The sequence below is a fragment of the Pezoporus flaviventris genome, unplaced genomic scaffold (genome assembly GCF_033815535.1).
Source record: "Pezoporus flaviventris isolate CSIRO_AGI_PZ_B2104156 unplaced genomic scaffold, CSIRO_AGI_Pfla_v1 ptg000031l, whole genome shotgun sequence".
NCBI lineage: Eukaryota > Metazoa > Chordata > Aves > Psittaciformes > Psittacidae > Pezoporus > Pezoporus flaviventris.
The window spans coordinates 54008743-54020782 of NW_026892579.1; the positions used below are offsets into that span (position 1 = coordinate 54008743).

The 12040-nt window shown below is 38.9% G+C and overlaps 1 protein-coding gene across 7 annotated transcripts in view; it reads left to right on the plus strand.

Moving 5' to 3' along the window:
- Positions 1-12040, plus strand: part of KIF13B (kinesin family member 13B) — a 129283-nt gene that overhangs the window by 47231 nt on the left and 70012 nt on the right. For 4 of the 7 annotated variants that reach the window (XM_061461088.1, XM_061461092.1, XM_061461090.1 and 1 more), the window contains exons 3-8: positions 3300-3315; positions 5353-5413; positions 7172-7264; positions 7917-8097; positions 8462-8549; positions 9999-10133. In XM_061461088.1, the coding sequence (XP_061317072.1) occupies positions 3300-3315; positions 5353-5413; positions 7172-7264; positions 7917-8097; positions 8462-8549; positions 9999-10133 (574 nt within the window). The remainder of the gene's footprint in view (positions 1-3299; positions 3316-5352; positions 5414-7171; positions 7265-7916; positions 8098-8461; positions 8550-9998; positions 10134-12040) is intronic. The other 3 variants (XM_061461089.1, XM_061461091.1, XM_061461094.1) reach the window with 1 other exon arrangement.

Genomic DNA, 12040 nt, shown 5'->3' on the forward strand with positions numbered 1-12040 from the left:
ATAGAATTATGTGCTGGTGGTCTCAGCTGGGAGCTGTTCTGTTTCTGTCTGGTGTTTAAACTGTGCCTGAGGTCTGTGAAACCACTAGCATTTTCATAGGAAACCAAATATGTCCTGATGAAGAAGCTTATACTTTGTAAGAGCTAGCTTAAAAATAATTACTCATGGCTGCATGTCTTCACTCTCGAGACAGCATGTATATTCACTTGGCTGCAACAAACAAAATAGTAATAAACGTAGGCAGGTTTTTTAGAGTATTCTCTTTCTCCTTTTTTTACTTTTAGAAACCTTAGATACATTAGATTCCACCTTCTTCCATTCGACAGCAAGTTGAAAAAAAGAGGAAAGGGGAGCTGGCAGAGGGAATTCCTGTCAGTCTTGATTCAGGTGAACATATGTAGCTGAGTACATCTTAGTGACATTCTTCAGTACCTAGAAGATAAGTTTTCCCTTCCTGTCCTGGATGTTTCTGCTGCATCTGAGATAGAGGTAAATTGCAGCCTGCCAGCAGAAGAGCAAAACCAAGTCTTGCCCTCACCTCTGAAATGGCCTTGTTGGTCGTGGTAACATCTGGATAGCCACTGGCTGGTGCTTTGAGTCCTGCCACAATCACTGTGCCTTGTGCTCCTTTTCACCCTCTACCTTGCAGATGCTGGTTTGGATGTGGGTTTTTGTGTGAGCAGTTTGCAGGTAACACAACACTACATGATCTTTTCTGCTTTAGAACTACTCCAATTCTTTACTATTCATTACAGTTACAAGTTGTCAGTATTAGGATCCTCTGGATGTTTTTTTGCTAATGCCACTCTGAACCATAGAAAATGTTCTTTGCATACTTTGCCATCATCTGTGGTGTTGTTGTAGGAGATACTTCCCTGCTCTGAAGGTGATGCTGTAGCTTGGTGTTTACTTTTTCACCACTGCTGAGATGAACTCTAGCAATGCGCGGTACTTGGGCATGGAGCCTCTAAACACCCAGCACTTCTCATCTGTGCTTGTAGCTAAGCAGGCTGCTGTGGGTGCAGTGATTTGCTATGGGATTTTGAATCAGGCTGAAGATCTTTTCATGGATTTCTGGGCCCAGCTATCGCAGCTGCTGCAGTGATGGGTTCGTACATGCTCAGCACAATGCTGCATAATACAGTGTGCACTGTTAATGCTTTCCTTAGGGAAAAACTTGCCTGATTTATTCTGTTCTTGGCCTAAAGTACACAGAACAAACTACAGCTCTAAATGTCTCTGCTGTATCCTAAATGCTGTATGCTGGGTTTCTTAGATGTAGGGCTTCCTTTTGCTTGTGTTGGGATTAGGTGAGGCTGTTAAACATGGGTTTGTGTGTTTGTGCAGCTCTTTAGAAAATTCGATACTTACTTTAAGACCTTTAGTCTGAATTAAGCTTCGTGATTTACAGAGCCTAACATCCTCTTAAAAATGTATCTGTGATAGGACTTCTGAGATTATATCCTTGTTGCTATTTTAATCCAAATACTCAATAATACATCCTGTATTGAGGATGCATTGCCACATTATAATCCTGCCTTGGGACTGGGCTGGACAATATGAGCGCTACCTCTTGCTGAATTAAGAGCAGTGTCACATCTCTGAGTGCTGAACTCAAACTCAAATCTAGGCTTGCTATTCTTATTTTACAACAATGGTCTTCCTGTAGGAACAGGAATAAGACTGCCTTGTAAGCAGGAGTTTACAAGTGAAGTCCTTCAGCAAAGCACTCCACTAGCATTTTAGAGCACAGAAAGCCAACCAAATCCTCTTGCATCTGTCTTTGAATGATGACAGAATGGGTTTGGGTTGGAGGGGACCTTAAAGATCATCTAGTTCCACTCCTCTGCCACAGGCAGGGGTGGCTTCCACTAGACCAGATTGCTCCCAGGCCTATCCAACCTGGCCCTGAGCACTTCCACGTATGGGGTAGCCACAGCCAAAGATCCAGAGGTGCTCTCTGGTGTTCTCTGTTGATATCAAAGCCCTGGTGAAGGAGACTCCATCAGTGCACCTCCATATCTATAACTCACCCAGAAGCAACAGTTAAGAGTCTGCAGCAAGCATGCTGCTGAGGATCTTGGAAGAGCTTCTATTCAGTTAGCCAGGTGCAGGGTGCATGTTGTCGCTGCTTACTTGAATGACCCTGCATTGAATGACTGTTGCTTGAATGAGTGGGGCAACCTTGGCTTACATAGTCATCTAGCACAGCTGGTTACGCTGACTGCTATCCAAAGTCACTGTTGTTCCTGTTATGTCATACAGATACGCATATTAGATCCAAGCATGAGTAAAAAGAGATGATGGACTTGCTTAATAAATAATTATTTTTGAGAGATGGTGCTAAGAAATTACTATTTTTAAACTTGCTTCTCAACCCATCGGAGCAGCAAGAACTCTGAGGGTAATCTTACATGGCTCCCATGTCTTTCTCCTGCTCTGTTCAAAAGAAATCAGTGATGCTTGTCAGAAGACTTCACTTGTTACTGATGTCAAGAGCTTCTTAATCTCATTTAGAAGGTCCAGGACAAGGAGAGATACCGCTCCTTTGTTATGCGTTTGCTGCATTCTTCTGTCTTCTGTAAAGGGGAGGCTGCGTAACCTGCTCTCAGGGCATTGACTGATGCTGTGCCGTTATTTTAAAGATCACTCCAGTAATTTTGTAATTGCTGTTTAAAATCAAGCAAAAAACCCTAACCAAACTTTTAAATTATGCACATAACAGATTAAAGGTATTGCTAGTCTCTGCTCCTGCTTTTAAAGGAAACAACTGTTTGCTCTGTGGTCCCAGCAGCCATGAGAGAGCCGAGTTGGGCAAGTCCACAGGTTGGACTCTGAAATTTCCTCTTGAATAACGTATCTGAAGTTCCTGTTCAAGTGGTTTTGGAAATTTTTACGTTGCCTGGGTGCTTTGTTTTTAAGAGACAGTAACACCCACAAAGCTCGAGAGAGAAGTGTCACAAGAAGAAAAAAAAAACTGGGAGTGAATGAGGAAGAGATGGTGGCAGCATGAGGAAAATCAGTAGCTTTAGAGTTAAAAATCAACTTATTCAGAGCAACATCTCAAATCTTACTCCTGAAAAGAGATGAGCATTGGTTTATAAAGTGACTTAGAATCTGTAAGCAAGGGGAGATCTTAGGAGGAAATGATTTTTTTAAATACAGCTCTCTAGTGATGAGGCATTAATGATAGAGCAGTTATGCTACAATCACTGCAACTAACAGTTTGTTTTTTCTTTTGTCTTTCTTCCCCCAACCCTGTATCAAATCCTTTCTGCTCCTGATGCTTTGGGGAACAGCAGGACCCAACCAAAGGTAAAGGCTTTTAGTGCACATTAAGTCAGTGTGTGAAAATTGTTGTATCACTTATTCAGCCTTGGGTTATCCAAATATTAAAAGCATTTTGACAAAACAGCTCTGTAGTTAATCAGCTGTTGAGAAAGAAACTTAAAGCATCTCCTTGCTGCAGAAGAGCACTGTACAGCCTCTGCCAAATAATGAGTCACAGGAACAAATGAGAACATACATGCTCAGCATTACAGACTGTGAATGGAAGACTCCTTGTTGTTTGTGGGCTTTTAAAAGCATTTTCTGATATTTGTGTTAAAGCAAACTCATTTTGCTTTTACAGCTCATGATCCCATAACTTTGTACTTTGTATGAAGACGTCAATCTCTACCCTAGCATATCAGGATTCAGCTTTATTGATGTGGTCCTATAGCCAATATTTTATTAAGCCAATATTTTATAGCTAATAGTTTTATTAAGGCCTGGGATGTTATAATAGCATGTTTAATTGTACAATGAACTCAAAGAATAAAAAACCCCTTAATTTTAAATAAACAAGCTATTGTTTCCTCGGAGGATATAAAGTAACTCACTTTTATCTCTTCATTCAGGGATGTTAACATAGTATAGGGAAAAAAACCAAAGCAAAACACAAAATTAAAATTTCAAGGATTTTTCTATATTAAGCATTTTCATAAATGTAGGTAGTAAGTTGGGATGTGTTGATAGTACGGATTTTCAACTCTTGCCTTATTTTTCTAACTATTTTAGTTGAAATACTTGATCAAGATTTGTTTCATCTCTACTAAAATGGAACTTAAAAACGTGTTAACAGATGAAATGAAATTTTAGAATGCAGGTTCGGAAGGTGAATGTGCAGTGCTGAAAGGGAAAGAGCAGCCTTCATGAAGCTTTAGGAGAAATAAACAGCCAAAAGGCAACACGTTGCACTTCCCTTTTCCTTTCTCCTAAAGAATAAATTTTGCCCATGTGACTATAGGTCAAACATTACCCTGATTTTTGTTTTTTTCTTGCAAATACATACCGTGGAGAGTTTTTTTTTTTTGCAAACATCTGTCCCAAAATACACGCTGTCTTATTGCAGTTAAGCTTTAATGATGAAAAGTGCCTGTGCATTTTGAATGGATTGAAATTCTCTATTTAAAAAGTTTGGTTTTATCAAATTGAAACTTCTCTATTTAAAAAGTTTAGTTTTATCACAAGAACAGTAGCACTATAAATTGCTCTATGTTGGTCTTTATAAGTCTTACAATTTGGTGATGACCTACTTCTCTTCTACATAGAGAGATGCCTACCCTAAGGTGTGTTTTTAATTTATGTACATGGGAGACATGGGGAGATGGTAGGCAGGAGCAGCCAGAGGACATCTGTCATTTTGTAGAGTAGAAAGTCTTGTGAAAAATGAATTGCAAGGGTGGGTTTAGAGGAAGATAAGAAGAGCTCCTTGACATCCACTGGCTTTCCACATGGAAAACTTTTGGAGAACATGGAATAGGATTTACACAGTAGAGAGTCAGAAATAAAGCAAGAAACAGGCTGGCATATGGGATAATCATGGAATCACAGAATGGTTTGGGTTGTAAAGGACCTTAAAGCTCATCCAGGGACACCTTCCACTAGACCAGGTTGCTTCAAGCCCCATCCAACCTGGCCTTGAACACTGCCAGGGATGGGGCAGCCACAGCTTCTCTGAGCAACCTGTGCCAGGGCCTCACCACCCTCACAGGGAAGAACTTCTGCCTAATATCAAATCTAAATGTCCCGTCTGTCGGTTTAAAGCCTTTCCCCATTGTCCTATCCCTACAGACCCTTGTCAAAAGTCCCTCTCCAGCTTTCTTCAGCCCCTTTAGGTATTGGCAGGGTAAGAAGATGCACTATTTGTTTAGGCTTCAAACTCATAGAATATAAGTAATTCTGCAGCAATATATATTATGCTCAGAATGCCCTGAGGAGCACAATGTTAGCCAACATAATACAATGCTGTCAAAATTTGGATGTGTTTGATTTAGCAACAGTTTTTATAAGGTGTCCTCCTTCCGACAGGTGTTTGCTTACGATCACTGCTTTTGGTCTATGGATGAATCTGTCAAAGAGAAATACGCAGGTAATATTTACTGTAGCTTTGTGCTTGTTGTCTCCAAGTGTGAATGATGTCATTAAAGTACAATATTTGCTCTTGGGCACAGACCATATGGCATGAAGTGCCTCCCACTGTATGACTGCTTGTCAAAAGAAAAAGGAAAAACTTCAATCATTCCTGTTTCTATTCTCTAAAGATGATGATAGCAAAAGGCATTGCTACCCTTTTGCAGTGTAGGAAATTGAGAAATCCATCACAATAATGGGTTAATCATATTTGCATCTTTATTTAAAATACTCTTTCAAGTCCATAATTTTAAAAACATCAAATCCTTTTTAGGATTTGAGGAACATTTCTATATGTAATTTCATGTTTCATAGTGCTGATGGGAGGTTGGCATCATGTTAAAACTTAATAATGTTGTACTAGAAAAAAGCCTAATGTAATATAGAACTATGTGAATTCATATGGTCTGATGAGAATGTGTATTTAATTCAAATTTTCTATGTATTATTATGGCACATTTTGGCAAATAGTTATGATAAAATATATTTGGAATTACCAGTTTTGTGATCTGTTCCTTTCTTACTTGTTATCTTTTAAAATTGGGATTTGGTTAAGGTGCACATGCTTCTAGTTTTTAATTCCTTTGCCAAATAACTAATGAATAGTAATTTAGTGAGAAAATGAGAATAATGTGCACTTTCAGCTGTACAGATTGCATAGGAAGGTAAGATTTTTGTTTCTCAAACTAATGGAGGCACCTGTATTATATCACTTACATATTACAGGTGATATATATATATATGTCACATATGTATATATAAAATAATATATTAATACAGATATCACCTGTATTATCACTTATATTATAGTCACTTAGATATTGGATGTGTTTGGTACAAAACCATTCCACTTATGTGCTCTATTAGCCAGGCACAGTTGTTAGGAGTTTTGCTGGGGAATTTTGCATGCGTAAAATTAGAATTGGACTTGGATGTCAAGATAAAGACTTCAATGAATGAGAGAAAGGAAAAGCTTTCAAGACCATTAACATATTTGAGAGGACTTTGCAGTCCATAAAGTTTTGTCATGTCTTGTTGAGGCTTTAGTTCTTCTGTTTGTAAAAGAAATTTTGAAAATAGAGATTTTGCTTGAACAAGTAATATCCAAATATATGAAGCATTTCTTCCCCTCCTTGGAAAAGGAGCCGAAAAGCTGTTCCTACAGATTTGGTTCAATTACAAAAGATGTGATATACCTTATATTTTGCTAACACGTACCTTGTATTATGTCATCTCCCACATGGTTGTGGTTCCTCCTCTGCAAAAAATCACTTTTATTACTTAATATCTTATACGTATGCAGTAAAATCTAATGCTCTACTAAGTGCCATAGATTAAAATCAACTGATAGTTGTTAAAATGTACAGGCTGTGTATATTTTGAGATGGTGTCATTCACCACTGGAATAAATTCTGCAGTTGGTAGTTGATTTTTTTGCTGATAAAACCTTTGGACATGAACATTGATAGGATGTTATTTTAAGCACATACAGATATATGCGTGATAATTCCAGCTTCTGATTTTTGCAGTAGCATAAATCCGGAGCACATATGCTGGCTGATGGTCTTGCTCATCTAGAGGGAGCAAATACAGAATGTGATTTAGGCCACAACAGCAGAAAATCACAAACTGCTTTTACATAATCACTGAAGAATCGAAGTCAAGGAAAAAAACTCTTTTGCTTTGTTACAGCGTTAGCTTGTGTGTTGTTTCTTAGGTCAAGATGTTGTTTTCAAGTGCCTTGGGGAGAATATTCTTCAGAATGCCTTTGAAGGCTATAACGCTTGCATCTTTGCCTATGGGCAAACTGGTAAGTCCCTTCCAGACATAAGGGAGAAATACTGTCGATAAAAAAGGTGGTATGTTCTGAGGAGACCCTTTTCACAGCTGTTGTGACATTGTTCCAGGAGAAATGCCAAGTGATATAGGTAAAAAATGTTTGTCTCTTTTGTAACTTTAGCTGTGAGGTAGGCAGGGTGAAAAATAGGATTTTCTCCCTTGCTGCTGACTACCCTTATTTTCACACCTTAGATTATAATCTTTAGAGTGACCGTGATCATCCTTCAGTTCAGTGCATCACTCATATTTTCTGCTTCTTCAGTTAGAATAATCTTTAATCATTGTAAGTGCAACATGCAAAAATGAGCATGCTTACACAATTGATTTTTCTTACTGAGACACACATGGGGTTTTGTGGGTTGTCATCTACAATGAGACTGTATCTACCTGAAAAAAATCTTTTCTGTCAGTTTGAGGTAAGTTTCTTGGTTTACTTTTCCTTTTAATTAAATAATCTTTAGCCAAATACTGGTTTGATGAAAGTAGAGAACTACACAAATATCTTTCACTGAAATGCAAAATTTATTTTTATTTTATTTTTTTAACCTCTTTATTTCCTTTCCATGTTCTGCAGAGCAAAAAACATTGTTGCATGCACACTAATCATAGATTCGTTCTCACAGGATCTGGAAAATCATACACAATGATGGGTACTGCTGACCAACCTGGATTAATCCCTAGACTTTGTAGTGGACTCTTTGAAAGAGCACAGAAAGAGGAAAATGAAGAGCAGAGTTTCAAAGTGGAAGTATCCTACATGGAGATATACAATGAGAAAGTCAGAGATCTTCTTGACCCAAAAGGGTGAGTCAGCAGCACTGTACTGTGTTGTCATACACTCTTCGTTTCCATAACCAGTTTGCCTTAATGGATCCCATGTCAGGCATTTGCATAGGATGGCTTTTGTTTCTTCCTGGTCTCAGTATCCTTTTGTTTTAAATCAAAATGAAGTAGTAAGACTGAAAGCTTGGAGTAAACTCACCCTGATGCTAGCTTTTATGAAGTGACAAAATGTGTCAGCATTTTACATGGTTTGCATTATCATCCTTGTTCTGTGCTTTATTATGGTATTTGTAAGACCATAATGTTTGAGATCTGTCTGTGAGAAATTGACTTTCTATAAATGTTGTCTGAAGTCAGTCATGTGCTTTTTTTTTTTTCCAACCAGAAGCCGTCAGTCATTAAAAGTTAGAGAACACAGTGTTTATGGTCCTTACGTAGATGGCCTATCCAAGCTAGCCGTTGCTAGCTACAAGGTAAGGATCAATTTTATGAAATGCTTATGTTGACATTCTAAACACTAGGGTACTATCCCTTAAGTAGAGTAAAACTATTAAGCTGTTTCTGATTGCTGTGGTAGAAACATGGATTTTAGAGCAAGAGAGCTGTAGGATTGTTGTATTGTGGTCACCAGGGAGAACAGGGTTAAGAGCAGAAACTCATCTTCATCTGGTACTATTCAGTAATTCTGGAAATAATTCAACAATTTAATGAAACAGCTTTCCTCCCAAACTTAAGATGAGCGTACGCTGTGTCCATGAGAAAACATTCCATGACAGATTACAGAACCAGGATTTAGCAGAGAAAAGCTTTCAGTATCACATTTTGTCACTGACTGTCATGCTATTGCGTGGTAATTTCACTTACCAGTAACACACAGACACACTGGAATTATAAACTAATGGCTGTTTACAAGGCAAATACATGAGGACATGACATAAAACTTGCTTGCTGGATAGTAAATTTGTAAGAAGCATAAATGTACTGTGTGACAAATTAATAAATATGGGATGAAAGTCTGTCATCTTAAGCAAAACATGAAAATGGTGCAACCCTTCCTATTGCAGTTTCTCATCAACCTCTCTGTGGTGGTTTCTGTTAAGCCAAGATTGTGTGCTTTTCGTTTACATGTCACCCAGCAGCTTTTGTGTAATGCAGAATACAGAGTCAAAGTGGTCTATGGTGGTCTTCCATTTAATTGGTTTTGGGTTGTTTTTTTTTTACCATCATCCAGCTAGAGATGCATAAATAAACATCAGGGCCAGGACTCTAGAGTTTGAACCATTTTGCAGGATTGCTGTAAAACCCTGAAGCAGGGGAGCTGTGTATTTCTCAAGTATCACAACTTAGTGTATCAGAGGAGTTTATAAGCTGTTATACAGAGAAGGAATATAATGGCCTCTTTAGTGTGGTTCTGTTTAATAAAACTTTTGTTAAATCTTTAGAATTATTTGGGTTGGGCCTCACCACCCTCACAGGGAAGAGCTCCTTCCTAATAGCTAATCTAAATTTCAGCTTTTCAGTTTAAAGCCATTCCCCCCTGTCTTTGAGCCTTCTGTCAGTATTACAGATTTCAGGAACACGTGTTTGACAGCTGGGGTTAAAATGTTCAAGTGTTCAAACATGAATTGCTGTTTCCCTACTTTTTTTCTTTGCTTTTGAGTATTATGCAGCCAGGTGCATTATTTTTGTTGATAATTTAATATCTAGATAGCGGTAATGGATAAATATGCATGTCACAGCATTGTGCCATTTTTACTCTTTAAAGGGGAGATCGCAGTATTTTTTTCCTGACATTTTGTGAACAAACAGCAGGAAGCTCAATGAGAAAATCCCTGCTATATTTTATGAAAATGAGATTGTTTCAGTAGATAATAAAAGAATGTTAATGCAGATATGCTTATGGCTGTGAAAATTGTACCTAGGACATCGAGTCCTTGATGTCTGAGGGCAACAAATCTCGAACAGTGGCTGCAACCAATATGAATGAGGAGAGCAGTCGGTCCCATGCAGTCTTCAAGATCATCCTTACCCACACGCTCTATGATGTACAGTCAGGGGTGAGTAAACAAGTTACAAAGTCCAAATGTTAAACTTGGATTGGCGTCTCTTGCTTTAATGTATTTCAGAAATTCATAGAAAAGTTGGTTGGAAGGAATCTCAGGAGGCCATTTGCCTGCCCTTGTGCACTGCTAGTGTGAATCAGGTTAGCTCTGGCTTTGGCTGGCTAAGTTCTAGTAGTGCTCAAGTGCTTGTTCTGCAGTGTAGGGAAATCAGTTTGAATAGGTTTAGAAATGAAATGTGAGGTTTTTTTAAATGGAAAACAAAAATGCTGGACCCAGCTTGCCGCAGACCTGCTGGAGGGTGTGGGAAATATCTCTTATTCCTAGAATCTAAACTGAAGAAACACTTTTTGAGCAGTAGTGTGTACTGTACGGACTTAAGGCAGAACTAAAGACAAAATGTGTAGATGAAAAATGCAAGAACACCTGAGTATACATCTGGTAATCTCCTTCAAGAGCTTATTTCATGCAAATACGTCTAAATGACCAACTTTTATGAAACAGAACACTTACTAATTTCAAAAATTTTGCATTGTATGGCATTATTATTTTTATGCATATTAAATATCTAAAAGACATGTAAAGAAAAATAATTTCATATTTTTCTTTTCCTTATATTTAAATATTTCTTGGAGGAGTGTGTGAAATATATTTATGTGTTAATATTATTTAATTCCTCACAGAAAATGGTGATGAACTGAAATTGAAATAGATCTTTCATACTAAAACTCTTTAAATTGTTAATAGATTCTGTGCTTGGGCAATTCTTTAATATCATTAAAGATTTGGAGAAATTTTGAGTATTCATGGAGCAAATCTAAAGTGTGTATGTTCCTAACTATTGAATGCAATGCAAAACATGATGAGCATAATTATACCTATCAGCCAAAATCATTTTCATCTTGTTAGCAGTAATGAAATAATCATAGAATTATAGAATAGTTAGGGTTGGAAAGGACCTTAAGGTCGTCTAGTTCCATCCCCCCTGCCATGGGCAGGGACACCTCACACTAAACCATGTCACCCAAAACTTTGTCCAACCTGACCTTAAACACCACCAGGGATGGAGCATTCACAACGTTCCTGGGCAACCCATTCCAGTGCCTCACCAACCTTACAGTAAAGAACTTCTTCCCTATATCCAGTCTAAACCTCCACTGTTTAAGTTTGAACCCGTTACCCCTTGTCCTGTCACTACAGTCCCTAATGAATAGTCCCTCCCCATCATCCTTATAAGCCCCCTTCAGGTACTGTAAGGCTGCTATGAGGTCTTCACGCAGCCTTCTCTTCTCCAGGCTGAACAGCCTTAACCTTCTCAGCCTATCTTTATACAGGAGGTGCTCCAGTCATCCTCATGGCCCTTCTCTGGACTTGTTCCAACAGTTCCATGTCCTTTTTATGTTGAGGGCACCAGAACTGCACACAGTACTCCAGGTGAGGTCTCACGAGAGCAGAGTAGAGGGGCAGGATCACCTCCTTCAACCTGCTGGTCACGCTCCTTTTGATGCAGCCCAGGATACGGTTGGCTTTCTGGGCTGCGAGTGCACACTGAAGCCAGCTCATGTTCATTTTCTCATTGACCAACACCCCCAAGTCCTTCTCCACAGGGCTGCTCTGAATCTCTTCTTTGCCCAACCTGTAGCTGTGCCTGGGATTGTTCCGACCCAGGTGCAGGACCTTGCACTTGGCGTGGTTAAACTTCATGAGGCTGGCATCAGCCCACCTCACAAGCGTGTCAAGGTCCCTCTGGATGGCATTCCTTCCCTCCAGCATATCAACCGAACCACACAGCTTGGTGTCATCAGCAAAGTTACTGAGGGCGCACTCAATCCCACTGTCCATGTCAGCGACGAAAATGTTGAACAAGACCAGTCCCAACACCGATCCCTGAGGGTCACCACTCC